General features: G+C 42.1%; 2 protein-coding genes across 6 annotated transcripts in view; one reads left to right on the top strand and one right to left on the bottom strand.

Moving 5' to 3' along the window:
* The window catches only part of mllt10 (MLLT10 histone lysine methyltransferase DOT1L cofactor), a 108189-nt gene extending 96966 nt beyond the window's left edge, over positions 1–11223 (top strand). For 4 of the 5 annotated variants that reach the window (XM_069191031.1, XM_069191034.1, XM_069191035.1 and 1 more), the window contains 6 exons: positions 1091–1291; positions 1727–1803; positions 2734–3107; positions 4639–4735; positions 6904–7137; positions 8690–11223. In XM_069191031.1, coding sequence (XP_069047132.1) covers positions 1091–1291; positions 1727–1803; positions 2734–3107; positions 4639–4735; positions 6904–7137; positions 8690–8734 — 1028 coding nt within the window. In that variant the 3' untranslated portion in view covers positions 8735–11223. The remainder of the gene's footprint in view (positions 1–1090; positions 1292–1726; positions 1804–2733; positions 3108–4638; positions 4736–6903; positions 7138–8689) is intronic. The other variant, XM_069191032.1, reaches the window with a different exon arrangement.
* A 3643-nt stretch (positions 11224–14866) lies between these two features.
* The window catches only part of dnajc1 (DnaJ (Hsp40) homolog, subfamily C, member 1), an 85969-nt gene continuing 81151 nt past the window's right edge, over positions 14867–19684 (bottom strand). The window contains exons 10-12 of the mRNA XM_006634383.3: positions 17683–17731; positions 16747–17183; positions 14867–15561 (exon numbers count right to left, since the gene is read on the bottom strand). Coding sequence (XP_006634446.2) covers positions 15493–15561; positions 16747–17183; positions 17683–17731 — 555 coding nt within the window. The 3' untranslated portion in view covers positions 14867–15492. The remainder of the gene's footprint in view (positions 15562–16746; positions 17184–17682; positions 17732–19684) is intronic.

Below are 19684 nucleotides of genomic sequence, written 5' to 3'. Positions count from 1 at the left end.
TAGATAGTTGGAATTATTCCACTGTTAACTTGTGCCTCTTGTGGATACTTACTGGATGGTATTATTATCCCAGAAAGAACAAAGTACTGTAGGTTTGCACGTGGCTGTTTCTCCCAGCTCTCTCTGTGCTAATTCTCAAAGTTTTCCCTTCCTCTTTCTAAAAACCTATACACTATATCATACACTATCCTCTCAACATCTGGTACATGTGTGTTCTATGATTTGAACCAGCCCTCTTTAAAATTAAGGTTCTCAGCTTTCGGTGCTTGTCTTGGTAAATATTACATTTTTTGTTATGTAAATCAGTAGATTCTGAATAGTCCTCTATTTGTGCTTAAGTTCAAGTGGTGTTCTTTTTGATATTGTGTTATTCTTAAATAGGGGTCTTTATGGTCCATGCGATCTTAAGAATTAGCGTAGAAAGTCGGCAAAAAATGCTAAGAAAAAGTTCTGTGTTGATGCCCAGCACTTTCTGGAACACCTTTCATCAGGCCTGTTGCAAATGTGTCAAATCTGAATTTATTTTGTTTTTGAAACGTTTCAGGCTTGTACCCTTTTCAAACACATTTGCACAGTTTGCCGAGATATCGGTCAACCAGTTCCGCTGCACAAGATATTTAAACTTTTCTGCAGTCAAACGTGAATATACAGTGTACTTCAGCTTTCTCACAAAACGAATCATTTTAGGGCAAAGTTGTGTTTATCTGGTTAAGGAGAAGATAGCATTTTTTTTTGCTACAATGTATTATGGAATACATTCAATGTTTCACAAAAGAGATGCGGGTTTGTAGGAGTAATTTCTGGAAACAGAATATAGTTCCAAGTGCTCAAGTTTAAACGCAAGAAGCAAAAAAAAATGTAACAATTGCCAAATACATGAATTCAAAAGAGGGCTGGTTCAGTCACAGAACAGACAGGTACCAAACGTTGAGAGGACAACGTACGCTCGGGCATTTCATCCAAAATGTTTTCACAGAGGATTACAGCCAGGTAACTTTGAGAATCGGGCAAACCTGCCGTGCTCGTGAAGCGGTAGAGACGCGGTAGCAGTGGAGCGGCTCTGAGCTTTCTCTCCCCCTTGCCTCCGCAGTCCTGGGAATGCTGAAATCCCTGCACCAGCTGCAGGTGGAGAACCGCCGGCTGGAGGAGCAGATCAAGACCCTGACGGTGAAGAAGGAGCGGCTGCAGCTCTTGAGCGCCCAGCTGTCCGTGCCCTTCCCCAGCGCGGCCCCCAGCCCTGGCACCCCCCCGCAGCTGCCCCCGCCCGCCGCCGCCGCCGCCCCCCCGCCCGGTGAGTCCCGCCCGCAGCTCCGTCATGGGCACCGGGGGCCTTGGGGCTCGGTTCCACTCGGCTCCCTTCTACGTTTGTTTTTTTCGTCGTTTTTACCGGCTGGATTTTGTTTTCTTACCCATTTGAAGTTTCATTCTGTACTGCAGCTGTTAGTGGTGCCCCCCCACACCCGCCCCCTCCCCCTTTTTTGCGCTCGTTTTGATGTCTGCCTTATTGTTTTGTTACATCTTTTCATTTAGTTCTGAACATGTCTGCACGCCTGTCTCTTTCTGTGCGCTTGCTCTCGGCTGCCTTGATGTGGCCGTGCACTCGGTTTTTGGCACGGCTTTCTGGCGTTTACATTTGACAGAGTCTCTCGGACTTTTTGTTTCAGCCTCAGTCCTTTTTAGCCGAGCAGTGGTTTGATGAATTGATTGTTGTTTCTGTTTGTCACAGATGTGTTGAGCAGCAGAAAAAGCCCACAGCTCAGCAGCAGTTATTTGCCAGACAGCTCCCTTCCTTTAACAATCCAGGTAAATCAATCTGTCCTTTTTCTCGCTCAAGCATGCCTTTTTTACTATCCTGGATGAAAACTGGAAAAAGTGATTATTTTTTAAAAGGAAAGTATTTCTCGGTTTTCTTCAAGATTGGAAGAAATGTGTGTAATTTCACCTCTGCCATATGCAGAAATGCTGTAGGCAATGCATCACAGTTCATAAGTTTTAATTACACTGTAGTCTGCTTGCAAAGTATAATTCCTCCACACATTTCTGAAGTAATCCAGAATTTTGCACTAAGCAAGAGCAAATGACCCTTCCCTGCTGTCACTCTATACTGTTATCATTTCTTGATCTTTACCTGGAATATGAAGAAATGAAAGCTGAATAACCTAGTGATTTATGCCGAAAAGCTTTACAGTGCACTCATTTTCCCAAATATTCAAGTGAATCATTCATTTTATTTAATAATTTAATAAAACGATACCTTAGGCATTAGCTATATTCACAGTCACTTTCAGACGAATAGGAACAAACCTCAGCACTAAAAGGCTTTGTAAACCACCCAGTTGGAATTTTTCAGCGTGTCGCTCTGAGCTTTGTGTGGAGCTGTCAGAGCTATCTAGTGTTAGTGAAAAAAGTTTTCCACCCCCATGGTATGCTGCCATTATTCTCGGTAAGATGAATAATTGTTGAGGACCACATACATGTTTTGTTTTGGTTGTAGTGCCTGGTACAGTCAGTACCTAAAAGTTACAGTATGAGATTGTTGTTGTTTTTTACTTTATTACTAGTCTCTGCTTAAATAAGTGCCTGGTTAGAAGCCTTCAACCTACCGTATTATTGTAATGGTGCCAAATAAGCAAATGTGGGGTCCTGTGGGTGTCATGCTGCCCAGAGTGTTCACTCATCCATGGGGGATGCTGACAGAACGGCTGTCACTCAGCGGCGTCACGTCTCTTTAAGCAGGACGTGACCTCCAGCGGCCAGAGCACCACCAGCTCCTCCACCCTGTCCACCCCTCCCCCTGTCGGGCACAGCCCTCCCCAGCCCGGCTCGGGAGTCGCCGCGGTCCAGCAGGTCAACGGAGTGACGGTGGGGACGCTGGCCGGCGGCATGCAGACTGTGACGTCCACCATCCCCGCCATGCCAGGCGTCACCGGACTGATAGGAGCCATTCAGGGAGGCCAGCTGGCCATGAATGGGATCGTCGGAGCAGTGGGAGCCCTGAATGGCGTCATCCAGACTCCTCCATCCATAACACAGAACCCCAGCTCCCTGCCCCACGCCGCAGTGCCTCCCAACGTGTCCCTCCCCATCCCCAGCACGCTCAACAACAGGTACGCTGCCCTCAGTAACTAACGCCCCCCGAAGTCATGGTCGTTCCTGTAAACAAGCTGTCCTGAGTGTTCTTGTCAGTGTCAGTCGAGTCTGAGCTTTGCTGTTAAAGCCATGCATGCAGTAATCCCCTATCATTGTTTCCGGGAGGGGGATAAAAGCATGAAGTCTTCGGGGGTTTTGCATGCGTGTGCGTGCAGCACAGTACCACTGCTGTACTTTGGGTAAGATTGCAGCTTCTTCTGCTCCATCGCTGCAGCTGTGCAAGCTTGAGCAGCCTTCTATCTAGCAAAGCTGTATTTAACACCTTTTTAAGGATTATGTTTTTGGAAGCTGTTCACAAGGTTTTCTTTTCTGGAGGTTTCTGGTTGAATGGCAGCAGCTTTTATGATTTCCCTTTGGACTCCAACAGTAAAGGCGCTCACCCAAGGGCAGTTTGAGCTCTCTGCGATAAGCATCCCGGGTTCAAGCCTTGGACACGTCATGAGCCAATTATGACTGGGGTTCCCCAAGCGGTGGTACAGGGTTGAGGGTGAGCTTTCTCGGCTCTCAAGACACAGAGACCCCTGAGACCTCCTGGGCACCTGCAGGCAGGCCTGTGGTACCGTCATTAAGGAAAGGGCCTCTATCCAGTTGGCTTTAAACCTCTGGTACAGGGCTGAGACATGAGACATGACCACAGTTGACAATTCCCCAAAAAAATGGTGGATAGTAGAGAAAAAAATCTAAATTTGACAAAAGTGCTACTTTGAAAAAACGTTGTAAAACAATACAGTCAATATAGTTGACCTTTGCACTTTTTCTTTTTCCACATTCGTTTACCTGGTTTGCAGCACTACTGCACCATCTAAAGCTAGGTGAGCTGTCTGCTGTGGGCATGACAGATGTGGTGAAGAGGTGGATATCCCCTGTTCATTAATCCTGTCGCTGTTTTCATTTTCAATATCAATATCATTTTCAATATCAAGGTTCAATTGGATTTTCTTTCCCAGATCTATGAAGCAAGTGGGGTTTTTTGTGTACTAGGTATATAGAAATGATTTCCCTCATGGTGTATTGTAGTTGGCAGGTAAACTAGAATGTCACTGGGGATAGCTTGAAATTTTAAATGTGTGAAAACTCCCTGCTGCACAGTCACTCTCTAGAAGCTGGTTTTCACTTTTTCAAGTTGACCTTCTATAGAATTATCTACTCTAAATTAGAGTTGAATGGATTATGTCATGTCCAGAGTGCATTGGAACATGTCCCTCACGAGGACTGTCTTCTTCAGAGTGTGGGACAGCATGAAGGAATAGTCTCCTCCTGAACATCATTAATACAAAACATAGTTAATACAGTCAACAAAAAGTGATTTTCACCCCAGGTAAACTCTAGCGCCGAGTTCAGTTTTACCTCGTCGTTCACTTCTCTGGCGGAACACGGCAGGAGTGCTTCTCGAGTCGCTGTGTCGGTGGTGTGCTTTGTGACTGGGGTGGGGGCTACTCCTGCCTGTGCCCCGGTGACTCACTGTCCCGTCGGTGTTTCCCGCTACAGCGCACCCGGCCTGGGGCTCCTCTCGGACCAGCAGAGACAGCTCCTACTTCACCAGCACCAGCTCCAGCAGCTCCTCTCCTCCCAGCAGCCCATCCCGGTGAGTCTCGGCCCGGGCCGCCTCCGCCCGCCTCATTCCCGCTCTTGTGCGCGGCACTGAGAAATAGGGGCGGCTCCCAAGAAATATCTGAAGAATAGATCACGCACCCAGGATATCCATCCATTTTTTTTTAACCGTTTCGTCCAATTCAGGGTCGCAGGGGAGCTGGAGCCTGTCCCAGCAAGCAATGGGCACAAGGGTACATCCTGGACTGGATGCTCAAGATACTTAGCAAGAAATATTTCACGTAGCATGTTGTGAGGCTCTGGCTCCCCTGTGGCCCTGAATTGGAAGAAGCCGTTAGAAACCAGACAGCTGGTCTACGTTTCCTAAACCAAGCACAGTGGTATAAATCTGAGGGATTATGACTGAACACCTCTAAATCAGAATCTCCTACTAAAGGGTTGAGGTAGGAAAAGTGGATGGATGTGTTGGGACCAGTCTATTATGAGTAAACACATTTTTAGCATTCACTGTTATATTCTTCACCTGCAGAGCTAATATTTTTGGACGTTTCTGGGGTAAAACAGGTCTTGTCATTAACCTTGAAATGTGAAAATAGCACTATTTGATTGTACATTGTCACACAATGATAGATCTCCACAAATTAAAGAAAAGGTGTGTTATGTGCATTTTGTGTATTATGCTAGATTCTACAGACACTAAATGCATGGAATACAACCTACAACAAGATGCACCAGGTTTTACTGAGTGTAGAAGTTGATACTAGTTGTATCAGTGTAGAAAGGGGCAAATTGCTCCCTGGAGGACAGTGATGTTTCACCAATGTATGGAAGCACAAGTTCTGACCCATCTCAGCACCCCAGTTGGGCAGTTTTGCTAGTGTGTCCTGCCAAGTGGTTTATCACCAAGAGTCTGTACTGTGTTGGTCTCTCCAGGACCTCCCCTGGGCTCCAGGTATGTTCTCTCCTGGTGAAGTTCACAGGCATCACAAGCCCTTTTTACAGCAGGGCATTTGTCCATTTTGTCCATTTTCAGACAATCACTCCATAATGTTCCATCCGAACATCAGTGCCCAAGGCAGGGAAACTAGTATCAGAATTCTGTGGTGATCACTCTGGTTTTGGTGCATGTTGGAGCTCCAGATTGATTATTTTATTTGTGCTCTGGAAATGGAATTGGGAAGAACTGCTGGAAATTCTCGACAGAAGGGGATAAGATGGGGGGACACTGTCTTCACTGCTTGGGGTTATCTGACGAGATGACACTGCCATTTGAGTGACAACTCCTGATGACTTAACAGTTTGTGAGCCTCTGATTTTCCCGAACCGACCAGCTAGCTCATGTGATCTCCACTGTATTTTAAGAAAAAGGTTACTAAGAATGGACCAGAAAGAGAAAGGACTAAAAGATTACAAGTGTGGTCCAAAACAGAGATTTTGGTTTGGGGCTGTAGAACTTGTTCCTGATGTCGTATTGATTTTAGTCTTGTTGTCATTGTTTTTAAACTATCGCATGTTTATTTCTAAAATTTCCATTCAAGTAAAGAAGCCATGTAACCTGCCTTGGGTTTTCCCTGACTTGAGGTGGTACTTTTAGAAATTGCTTTTAAAACTTGCATCAGCACTTTTATCAAATACTGTAGATATTATCATTCTTTTCCTTTTCCAAAGATGGAATGAATCATTCATTTATTATGATGAAGAGAATACAGCAACAGATCTTATCCAACATTGTCTATGCGTCAGTGTGTAGAGGCAACCACATTTTGTTTTGGAGTTTTGCGCCATTAAAGTTAGGATCAGAAGTTATTTTTCTGCCCCGCAGAAGTTATTTTTGTGGATTGAATTTACCATTTACAATTTACAACGTGGATTGAAATTAAGCAGTGAGGTTCTGGGTGTCAGGATGATATCATTTCATGTATGCATAGAAAGTCTTAAGACTGTTTGCTACTAAAATCTCTTTTATCTCCGTGCTTTCAAACGTTTACATGATCTGCAGAGCTATTGCATTTGTGACAGGTTTACAAGATGTCAATGATGCACCACAAATGCAAATGAATATCTAGCAGATCATCACATTTTTATTCATTTGTTACTGAAACACTCGACACGCCTTTTCTTTCATGTACGAGTATATGTGATGCCCTTTACCCGGGGAGACTGTGCTCTGACCTGGATTTCTCTCTCTCTCGGTTTTCTCAGGAGCAGCACCAGGCTCTTCTGTACCAACTGATGCAACACCAGCAGCAGCAGCAGCACCACCACCACCATCACCACCAACACCAGCAGCAGCAGCAGCATCACGAGCTCCAGCAGCTCCAGCTCTCCGCCGCTGCCCAGCTGCCCATGAACAGCCTGCTTCCCACAGCGCAGGGCGCCATCACAGCCAACCCCTTCCTGGCCATGCACGCTGACCCAGCTGCACAGAAAACTCCTGTAAGCACCCCCAGACTGCCCCAGGCACGCACGCACTCCTGCCCCGCGCGGTGCAGCAGGGTTTCGACATCCGCAAGGTCTCGGTGCAGAGAACCATCACAAATAGCCAAATACGCATCATAACCACGTCCGCTCTTATAACATTGCATGATGTACTACAGTGTGTATCATGTATGGTTAAAAGACACAAAAAAACCTTATATGATCATTAAAGTACTAAATTGTTGGGTTTAAGTAGATCTAAATAATTGTAAAATAATCACAATCTTATGGTCATCAGTCGAACACAAATACCTCCTCTGTACTCTCTCACTCTAGCTCGGTGATTAGCACGCCCCGCTGTAATAAAACGAGCAATAAAAGGGAGGTTGTAAACTCCAGCCTGTCGTTCCCCCACTCTACTGACACCGAACCTGGAGTGTTTGTCACTGTGCAAGAACAAGAGCCGTGGGCTTCTGACACCGAACCGGGAGTGTTTGTCACTGTGCAAGAACAAGAGCCGTGGGCTTCTGACACCGAACCGGGAGTGTTTGTCACTGTGCAAGAACAAGAGCCGTGGGCTTCTGACACCGAACCGGGAGTGTTTGTCACTGTGCAAGAACAAGAGCCGTGGGCTTCTGACACAGAACCGGGAGTGTTTGTTACTGTGCAAGAACAAGAGCCGTGGGCTTCTGACACCGAACCGGGAGTGTTTGTCACTGTACAAGAACAAGAGCCGTGGGCTTCTGGCACCGAAACGGGAGTGTTTGTCACTGTACAAGAACAAGAGCCGTGGGCTTCTGACACTGAAATAGAAGTGTTTGTCACTGTACAAGAACAAGAGCCGTGGGCTTCTGACACCAAACCAGGAGTGTTTATCACTGTACAAGAACAAGAGCCGTGGGCTTCTGACACCAAACCAGGAGTGTTTGTCACTGTGCAAGAACAAGAGCCGTGGGCTTCTGACGCCAAACCAGGAGTGTTTGTCACTGTACAAGAACAAGAGCCGTGCGGGCTTGGGCGGGGAGCAGGGAAAGGATCACTCACTAGCGAGATTTGTCTTGCCTGTTGCGTCGCTGATTTGAAAGTTGCAGTTAATCTTCGGCTTGGATTCATCCCGCTCTGCTCTTCTTCCATCCATGAGTCTGTTGGCCAGACCGCATCGCAAATAAGTGAATTTGCAAATGTTGAATTCGCAGATGTCAAAAGCCTATTGTACATCGTAGGGAATCCAAGCTGTTTTGCAGGATAATTAATTGGATTACAGGGCTTTTTTATATTTAATGTTGTGCTTAGGGTGAGAATGGGTGCATCCTGGGTGATCTCAGGATTGACATGTCAGGAGTCTGGGATTCATTTTTATGAATCTCATTACTACAGTATGTACAGTGTGAGCCATTTTCAGAATGTATCTCGCATGTAAACCAGCATTTTTAATAATTTTTAATCTTAATTACATGGGATTGCACGATATCTGTGATTGATCATCCTGATTCATGTTTTAAAACTCTTTTTCCCAAGACCTAGCGCCCACAGAGAACATAACTCAAGTGTTTGCCTTTTTCTTTTTCAGCGACTAACAGAAAAAACTGGACCCGTTGTACAGGAGAAGAGTTGATGGAGGATTTCACTGTACTTGCAATAGGATAGCATTTCATCAGCCTATCTCTCAACATGGAATGAAATATCTGAAGAAAACTAGATGCAGTTCTTGAAAGAGAAGAAAAAGTTACCTGGCTTTATGTACCATTCCTTAAAGGCAATGGACGTAAAACTCAGATGTTGCTTTCTTGCACTAAATTGGAATTAATCATTTTAAATACTTCAGGGACTGCAAAGAGAATATCTACAAAACATGTTTTTAAATAGATCAGTTCATTTTTTTTCTCTCAAGGAACTGGATAGCTTTTCCTCAGCTAGTATTTAATATGGAACTGTGATGGGTCTTTGACATAATTAGTGCTTGTTATAGTGTTTGACATGTGCGTGTGAGAGTCCTGAACTGTGTCAACTGGTGCTTTTACTTTGCCACTCTTTCTAAGGTATGATGGTTCAAAGGCTTTACCTTTGCTTAAAGAACAAGTAGTGAAAAAATAGATGTGAGTACTGTGCAACGTCATGTATCTGACTCACTAGGGACCGTGGATCAGAGACACGTGTGAAAAGGTAGGAGAATTGTATTGGGAAAGAGATGACATACAGATTGATTTCCATGTAAAATTAAAGTATAAACCTCCTTAAAGGAGGGGGGAAAGGCTTTATTTTCACCACCGGGTGAAACAATAAGAATACATTGTTGTTTACAATGTAAAAGTCAAAATAAAAAGGTGGTTCGATGGAACACTGACTACATCCATTCAGGCCTTGTATTCAGTGGTTTAACTTGGAGAGAGAAGTCTTGAGAAATTTTTCCATTTAAACATTGCCCGCGTCTGCTGTCCAGTCAACAGGCTTCTGTTGTGCTGGCTCCACCTCAGAATTCCCTTCCGACGACTCTGGAAATTGTTGGTTTGCATCTGTTTGCGTTGTTGGTTGCGAAGTCACTCGGAGGCGCAATCCCAGTATTCCCGACGGTGCGCTTCTTGCAGCTTTGTTTTCTTCAGTTACAAAATAAGGTTAATCAATCTGCTGTCTCTTTCCTCCTCGTTACTTAGACGTTGCCCCTCTACTGGGCTTCTCCAAGTGAATAATTCAGGATGGTTATGCGGTGGTCAGATGTGGGGCGTTGTACTTTACTCCATGCTAGCCTGTAAACGTATGTGCTTTGGAGACTCAAGACTGGGCAAAGTCGGTTGTATAGATTTTCAGTTTACAGGGTTCTAAACAGGCGGTAGCCTAAGAGCTTGGAGTGGATACATGCTCCGTGGCTTTTAAAGGATCACTCTTTATGGCCTTAGGTTCTGTAGGTTTCTAAAGAGTTGGGGTAGCTGCTAGTAAACAAAAGTAGAAAAGATGGATTTACTATTGTTAGGGAGTGTTCCTTTGAGAGTAGTGGAAGCTATCGAATCTCAGCCCAAGTGCCTGTTGCTAAGTCCATTGTTCACAGAATAGCTCAGGGGCTCTGGATATTTTAGCCTGCACTCAGTCGCAATTCCTGTCATAGCAATGTTCCACTATACCAGCAGCCAGTAATGAATTCATATCAATCACTCTGAATATACTCAGGCGATATGAGAAATCATAACCAGGTTGATATTTACTTTGCCTCTGTCCATAGACTAAAACCCTCTGAGAATGAGTCTGTTGAATCTTTTACAATGTTACTGCATTTCTGAATATTGAAGAAAACAATTTTTGCTTTATAATTTATTAACGTTTTGTAAAACAAGTGCAAGACCACATTTTGTCTGACCTATTCGTTCTTGAGAAGCAAAGGGTCTTTTCTACTACTGTACAGTTGTGTTCAAACAAATGTAAAGCTTGGGTTATCTTGTACCATACATTTAGCAAATTTCTAATAATGACAAAATATATTTCCTAGGTGGAAACAAAAACTACTTAAAGTTACAAATCGTAACCTTGAGAAGTCCCTTAAACTATATCACTGTAAATATTTTTTTCCCCACTGTGTACAGAGCTAAGGAAACATTTTGGGTTATGGATAAAACCTTAAAAGGTTTGAATTGCACAGTTTTACCTCGTTTCTGTATATAAGTGTATGTGATTCTCATTGGTGTTGTGAAGAGGTCTAAATGCAACCTCAATTTTTGCTTTAAAATATTTCTATCAGCTATGTGAGCAATGACTGGACACAAAGTATTAATTTATTTTTATATATGCAGGGAAATTTTAGAAGCTGTGGCACCATTTTTTCTGGAATCAAAATAGTGTGCGTTGTTTTGTATTACTTTTAGCCCATAGATTCTCAGTTGTATATCGATTTTTGTACAGCATTTGAAAATTCTCAAGGGTTTATATTTCACTAAAAACACCAAAACGTTTTTTTAAAAAAGCTCTTTGTAAATGCTGTTGATTTATATTGCGTTTGTAGTGAGAACCCTTTGTTAAATATTGAAATTATGTAGTGTTAAGCAGTTGTTCCAAATTTATAAATTAAAAACATGTTTTGTCTATTTAACTGTGTGATTATAAAGTCCTTCTACCTCTGTCCCTTGTTGTAAATCCCTTCTCTTCGTACTTGAAAAACAAATGGTGCTGTGTATATACTTTAGTAAATGTTTTAAAGTATTGCGGTATGTTTTTCTCATTTTCTTAAAGTGTTTCATTAATTGGCATGAAGGGGGAATTTCTTTGTCATCAAAGAGTTTACTCTTCAGCATGACTGCAACAATTATGTGAATGGCTTGATTAGTTTTCTAATTAACTTAATTATAATTTCCTCAGGAAATGCCCACCTAACAGATTTTGCATTGTGTAGCTTTCATCCACTTTGGCAGTTCAGTACAATTCAAGACCTTCTGTTAAGCTGCCATATGTACAAAGGTTAATCTCCTTTGATGACAGTTCAGTCTCTCATCACTACTTGCTTTGGGCTACAGATTGCAATGACAGAAGAAAGCCTAAAGCTTGTTTTTTGCAGTCCAATTGTTTGGATGAACTACCCTTGTTGAGTAAGTAATTCTGTATAACCCTACCAATTCTGTATATTCTGCAAAACCCAAAGCATGAGCTTGTGCTGAAGTGTGCCCTGTTATTCCCAAATAGAGGTGACTTATGCCCTTTTCAGTTTTCTCGTGGTACAAAACCCGAACCATTAGAGAGAATCCCAGTTGTCGACCCAACAGTGGATCTATCAAGGAAGATTTAGCTGTGGATACGTTATTTTAAAACCAAACATTGAGACCAGGCTGAAAATGAACAAGAGCGTTTTTCAATTGGTAATTAGAAATAAACTAGATTGTGACTAGAAATAAACGCAGTTCTAGCCAGCCTGCCAAAAGATTTGTAGATTTGTTGTATTTGGGATTTCCCATTCTTTTGTCACCATGTCCATCAAACACATATAATGACATTGTGTCATCATTGCCACCGTGATACAAATCCTTCGTAGTTCTTAATTCAGTATGACATACAGTAATATGCTTAGATGTAGCTTTTCAAAAGACTCGGCCTGTGTTTCCAGTGCTACATACTAGCAGTGTATGTATAGTGTCCATCAGTACTGGAAGGATTGTGACAGTGCTGCAACTAGATCAAGCATATTAGCCACATGATGAAGCAGAATACTTTTGATCCAAATACTCAAAGGGATGTATTTTGCAAGTGAAATATTATACCTGTTGGCGTCAAAAATCCATTTGCCACAGTGCCTAGATATTATATTCACTTTGAAATCAAGAAATGTTAGCTTTAGCACTTTTATTACCAACAACAGCAACATAATATAAAAAAGCATTTAAATATTCGGTGGAACAAATGAATGTCTATAAATCTTAAGGAATTCCACTCTGTATCATGTAACACGTTCCCGATCAAAAGGTTTTTCTTGGTAGAAAAACGTGTAGATCCCGTATTTTTCTTTATCAAGTTTTATTTCTTCATTGTGTCCAAACAAAAAACATGGTCTCCCCTAATGTAGGTATGTCTGTTACAAAATAAGTGCATTTTTAGTGTTTGGAAACCAGCCAGCATGGCAAAAATCAACAGTGTGAACAGGTAGCAAAGGACCACATGAATGTTTATTCCACGCAGTAAGAAGAAAAGAAACGCAATGTTTTGGCTGTGGCACCTTTCTTCTCTTTTCAGCATGGAATAAACCTTTACTTAGTCCTTTGCAGCATGAACAGGTATTCACTGTTCCCATCCTGGAGAAAATGCCCTCTGTGGAATTTGGACAAAACTATGTTGTGGATGTTATTAAAATTGTTTAAATAATATTTAAGCCCCCTTTTGGAACAAAGTACATTCAAGTTTTTGCTATGATTTTGAGTTGTGAAGGGGACGAAGATTGTGAAATGAGACACAATGCCCTCTCCCGAGCCCCTCATTCTGTTCCCTATTCTGTTTTTTTTTACAGAATTCATTCGTATCTCTTATCCTTGCTGCACTTACTCCCCAGAGCTCTTGAATACCATTTGTTTCCTGTTGCAGTTATCACTGGCTCGCTCAAACCAGTGGCGCCAGGACCTTGTCCACTGGGCAGAATCTCGGTAGCAGATAAGTGATGTGTGCTCAAGACCAGAGACCTTGGACTGCGACCCAGGGTGGAGATGCCCAGTGTGGCACCACGTCGACCCCTCTCGTAGTGGCAGAGGCTGAGCAGGCACAGTAGTGGGGGGGGGCGTTTGCAGAAACTGGCGTGGAAGAAAACAGGACCAGCCAAAAGCAGGTTTCAGTTCCATTCATCTTAACGACACAGGCATTTGAACAGTAATTAATTTCTCCGTGTAAAGAATGCTGCCTTGGCCGTGTTTTTTGTCACGGGAAGATAAGGTTTGACTACACAAAGGTCGATTTACAAGACCGCGTTTTTTTTTTAAGCTGGTAAGTTTGCAAATCTATTACTGCAGCTGGAGTGATGAATGTAGTACCGATGACATCTGTTTATACGATTTATGGAATTGCTTAGATAATTTTTCCCTACAAAAAATAGTGTTCGGACAGTGGGAGGGCTGGCTGAAGGAATCATCTGGCTAGTTCTCTAAACATTTGATTTTTACATCTGTGCATAACCATGTTTGTCTGATGTTCATAGAGAAAAGATTACTGCCATTGTCGCCTCGCTTAAAATGGTTTTAAAGCATCAAATACTTAACAAGCCCATCTTTTTAGTTACAGCTCCACACTTAAGCTTACACCATATTGCTCATACCTGGTTTGGTCTGTACAATAGTGCATATCTTGGGTGCACACTCTCTCTCCTGATAATTGAGAATTTTGGAACCATCTATGTTACAAATATGGTATAGTCGAAGGTTTGGAAAAGGACTGCAAACAAAACTGAACAATTTTTATGCAATCATGTTTAATACCTCACCAAAGCTGATAACTAAAAATTGATTTTAGACAGCTAAAAATACTTCTGTTCATTACTGCTTACACTTCACAGCTCAGAAAATAAGTTCTCAAATTTGAGTGTCTATTCCAAATTCTGAGCATTTGATGAATTATAAGCAGTAGGGAAATTGAGCATTATGGAAATATTATTTGTCAATGCTTGATGATTAAAACAAATTATGACATCTACCAAAATAAATATTGCTAAAAATTCCATTACAGATCCTAGCCTACCATTGGGTGCTTCCACATGCTCACTATGCAGGTGGTGTTAGGTGCATTATAGATATTGTGGTGTTCCTACAGTAGCAAGTCCCAGACAAGATGTGCTGGGTCATCAGTTGTCAAAAGAGTGCTCTATCTATGCTGAGTCATGTCAAACCTCCTTGAGACAGACCCTTTAGTACAGTATGAGGTCAGTTGTGATGTGGCAGCATGGTCTAAGATCTGATTTTCTAGCTCTTTAATGCCTCAGTTCTCAAAGAGGAAAAAAAAATAAACGCCCAATAAATCACACAATCTTGAATTCTGGTGTAGGCCTTGCTAGTCTTAAGCTCTTGTTACATGAGTTAGTCTGCTGGAGACTTCCTTCTCAAACATACAGCCTGCACTGAGGGTGAGGGTTGTTTTGAGAATCTGGGAAGATCTAGGCACAGTGGCATGTGAACTTGTGAATTTTAAATGTTTAAAACGGCTTATATGGCCGCCAGCCCATTTAACAAACAGCATATCCAACTAATTCTCTGAACACTGCATTTCATGTCCTTATCGGTATTATTTGTCACATATACTGTAATTTTTCAAAGTTTAAATAATGGAAACCATGTAGTAAGACTCCTCTTGCCCAAACATCTTTGATAAAAGATTACGACCGGCAAAAGATGAGTTGTACCAAGGATCAATTCAAAATAAAAATAAAACGTTTTTGTGATCTGCCCAAGCTGATTGTAAACAGTACTAACAACAACATTTTCTTATTGCAAAAAGCATGACATACCGCATAACACACACTTTTTTCATTCTTAAGTTTCTGGAAACCATTGTCTTTATTTTACAAATCCCCTAACATGATCATGAGAATTTCTTTTCAGACCACTTCTTGCATAGAAATAATTTAACTTCGGGGTCAAGACCAAATACTGAAAGCTGATGAATTAGAATAAAACTTTCCTGGGTACTAACTAAATATATTCAAGGATGCAGACGGAGCATTTCCCGCAATGTGGAAAGGGGAAAAAAAAAAGCTTACGTAAAAGCGCAGTAGGCTTCTGAAAGGAAAAGGCAGTCTTATATTTTGTGATTTTGAAGACATCTGACCACCTTTATTCACTCTAACTAAGGCACATGACATAAAAATGTGAGGTAATTAAAAGGTTCATGTTGACACTTAGAAGTCCACTGCACTGTAATGTGATCAAGTCAGCTCTTCACTTGTTTCCTCTTCTGAACCAGTTCTGCCAGAAGCTTGTATCGAATCATGCATTCTTCCTGCAAAAAGAAAAAAATGTTGAGCTTGCCCCGTTTCTCTCTGCCTTCTGACAGCTAAGCAGTCAGTTAACACGACTGTGGAGGTGCCTCTTACGTAGCACATCTTTGCTTCTCTATCTTTTTTTTCCCTCTTTAGCCTACTTTTTTAATTATTTTTTTGCATTGGCGTTTGTTTGGCACCATTTTTAGATTGTATGATGGAAATGAAGGAAGGCGGTTTCATATTTACTCTTCCTGACTAATATGTGTCCATTTATTTTCTACAGTGAACAGTAGGCTCACGCAGATGTGTGTTTTCTCATGCAGGTAAGTCTTGCATTTTAGTCCTTATGGATTGCCGTGAGCCTTTTTCGACCACCGTGACCTTTGCTGGCACAGGATTTTTTTCTTTCAACCTTTGTGGGGCTGTGTGGAATGTGTGTCTGGAGTCTCTCATCTGTTCTCTACTCGTTACCCAGGAGACCCCCAAGGACAAGAGCCACTGAATCTGAGCTCTTCCCCCATTGGCTGTGTTTTATGGCATGTGGCATTTCTGTACTTATTTTAAAAATGCACCACTAGAAAATTCTCATTATACATCAACTTTTACCACCACTGTAAATAAAATAAAGACTCATACATATGAGCCTTGACTTGCATACATTATGCTCCAAATTGTCGTTGTAACAAACAGCAAATTCAAAATAGCTGGACATATCACTATATATATGCACACCGCAAGTTAGGGGGTGGTACTAACACTTCTGCCTAAGGTTTTACATCCATAACATATCACGGGATATCAGTAGTATTTTATCATCTCACACACAGTCATATTTTAGAAAACAATGCAGCAAAAGCTTAATATACCAATAAACAGCAGGAAAGTGACACAATGATGCCTACAGACTCCAAAATTAAGTATAAATTTCTTATCAATCTTATGATTGTTTCTGGAATGTATCTGGAAATCAGACTGTATGAGTGTTGGCCACTTCCAGCTGTGGCTTCTTGGACTAAAGGTGGCAAAGACAAGAGCTACACCTTCATATATCTATCAGCAAAGCCTGCTACTCCACAGATCCTCTCTCCTGCCCCGGGATTTGATTATGTGTGTTCTGATAGGATGTATAAACACCACACCGATTTGTTCGCTGTGTTCACTGACTTGAGTCACAGTCTGTTGAAGAGACAGAATGTAGTTACCTTTCTCTTGCCAGGTACAACTTTGGCAATCTTGTCCCACCGTTCGGCTGTGCCCCTGGGGTACTGCTGCAGGGCCAACTCCAGCAGTTTCTGCTGATTCTGGGTCCAGATCTCCTCCATCGGGCTCTTGTCTTTGGCTCTCCTGTCGTCGCCGCTGTCGTCGTCCAGCGCCGAGTTATCGAAGTCCCTCTGTCGCCTCCCCTTCGGCTTCTCCTCGCTCTCCTCTCTCGCGGCCCCGGGTCTGTCGGCGGCCTTGCCGGCCCGCCTCCGGCGAGGCCTGTTCTCCGCGGCCGCCGACTCCTCGGGCTCCTGAGGCGGGGGATCGGGCTCCTCCTCCTCACGACGGGTGATGATACTGTCTGACAAGCCCACGCCAACCCCTTTCGGCCGCCTCGGCGGCTGAGCAGTGTTCTTCAGATCGGAAAACTTCACCAGCCCTGGGAAGACGCAAGTCGGCTTTCACGCTTACTGAACATGAGCACCAGAAACAAAGTTTTGAAGACCAAGGTGTGCAAAGGCATAATTAAATAGTAATAAGTAATATACATACAGCAAAAACAGAAACATGAACAGGTGTGGAAAATATTTCATGACATTGTAGAATTAAGGCAGGAAGACCTGTTTGACTCTGTTTAGCTGACTTTGTGATATTCTCGGACAGCTGGACATTAAAATACACATTCCTTTTCTGGTTCTCACAATATTCCTATACCATGTATGCCCCTTTACATTCTGTGATGGAATGTATGTTCTGTTCTTGTCTTTGTGTTGACATTAAGTGTGTCATAGGAGGTTGGCCAGGGCTGTACTTGGATTATAAAAGGAAAATGACTGTTTGGAGCAGGTTTCTGCTGTGCTGTCCTGAAGGGTCCATCTGTTTCTTCACTGAAGTGTGCTGTAATTTCTCGCACCCCTATGGATCTTCAAGCTTCATACCTGATGTGTTGGTAACACAGTCCTTTACTTGTTTGACTTTCGAAGTTACCTGGAAGAAATGCAACAAGACATCCGTTTCAAACATAGTCACTTAATTTGAACAGCAGCCTTTAAATATATTGTGGATCATACATATTTTGTATAGCTACACAGACCCCAGATGCAACATAACCAATTCATGGGATTATGGAAGTTTTGTCTGTGACGTCAAACACGTTTCTGAGAAGAAAAGTTCAAAATGTGGTTACATACTGAATTAAAGACGTGAAGCCCAACATAACCGATCCACATCAGGTGAGCACTGGTAATTCAAACCCAATGTGCAAATGGACCATGTTGAGGTTGGCGTGGTTGTTAACAATGGCAAGAGTGTAAAGCTGAAAATGATCTTATCGCTGTGCTGTGAAATTCCCCATCAACAGAGCCTGCTCTTGATATTAATGGGCCTCCACATCTTTGCAATACTGGCATCCAAATGGTGCCACTTGATGCATTTATCTACCCAGGTTCAGCAACACTGAGCATGTTGTAGAAGTGGGGTCACCTCCTTGAAACCTAGACAGCTTAAGAGTTTTCCCACCGCAGAAGACCCAGTCTTTTGGCCTGGCAGATATTGTACTGTCTAGGAAGTAGTGCTGTGAATGCTCTGTGTCTGTGAGAAGCACAGCAGTGACAGAGCAGAATTGTATCCGTCACACTTAAACAAATGTCAGTGAACCTCACATACCAAGTGAGGCATATCACCACATGAGACAGGATTCTCTGCCGAGATTCAGGGAATTCTCATTCCTGCAGCCTGGTGATGGTGATGACAATGTCATTACTATTGTAAGATTATCTCAGGTGACACCCCATTGTTTTAGCAGTTGTGCGTTGGCAAATAATTCTAGACAGGTACATAAATACACATAGACAATGCAGCTCTAAAAGGTTAAGGGCTCTGTTATGATTTTACATAAATTACCAAACTTATAAAATCCCTCAGCTTCAGAAATGGCACTCTTCAATAACTGAAATTTTGTCAGCATAATCTGATGCTCTAAAACCAGCTGTTCTGCAAAAGGCACAGAAACAAAACTCAATAAGAATTGATTTAAGCCATGTTTCTAACAAGGTTATTTCACATCACAGGAAAATTCAACTCTACAGCCAGACCTTGAGTCTTGACTGGAACTTAACCATTAAGCTCAATCAATGGTGTCCAGGGACACAAATCTAAAATAATTGGTCTTTGTTTATGTCCTACAAATTTCAGTTTCGTTATCGCTTACTGAAAAAACGGCCGAAAAAAGAGATGTAATGGCCAGATCATGAATCATTATCTCTGATCACTTTAAGTCAGGATGTTATTTGATCTGTCATCTGTTGCCATTTTACAGATTCACACCTTAAATGGTCAATTTGCAGTATATAGTGAATCAAATGTACTGAATATTTTGCTGAATGGAAAAAAAAAATATTGTTCTGCATTTAATTAAACTTTAAAATAACCACTCTTTTTCATGGCTTTAGTCATGCCTCAGATATTATCCTTTCACTACCATTATAGAAAAGGCCGGATGATACAACTTCCCTGTGATTTCCCCACCAAAAGGTGTTTCCTGCTCAAAATACTGTACACTTCCATAATTACACTGACTCCACGGACTTCCTTACTTTTGTCAGGAAATTCTTCACTCAGATAATATATTTGATTTCTTTTATACATTAGTGGACTAGCTTGGTCAATAAAAATACCAGAGGTGACATACTGTTCACGTAAATTTGATTATCACTTCCAACACACATCATGTTCAGGTATATCATATTCAGGTATTTAAAAAAAACATTAAAATGTACTTTTTAGGTACGACTTGAAAAATTAAAAGGTAATTGTGTACCTTCTTCCAGAGTTAATATGTATTTCGGGACTGGAAAATAAGTCAATCGGGCAAACATTCATGTTTATACCTTCAGGAGGTTTTGTTTTTGTTCGGTTTCTTAGACTGTCACTGACTGAGGC

Source organism: Lepisosteus oculatus, chromosome 6, assembly GCF_040954835.1.
Source record: "Lepisosteus oculatus isolate fLepOcu1 chromosome 6, fLepOcu1.hap2, whole genome shotgun sequence".
NCBI lineage: Eukaryota > Metazoa > Chordata > Actinopteri > Semionotiformes > Lepisosteidae > Lepisosteus > Lepisosteus oculatus.
Note: the sequence above shows the minus strand (reverse complement) of the source record. Positions and strands in the feature narration are given on the sequence as shown.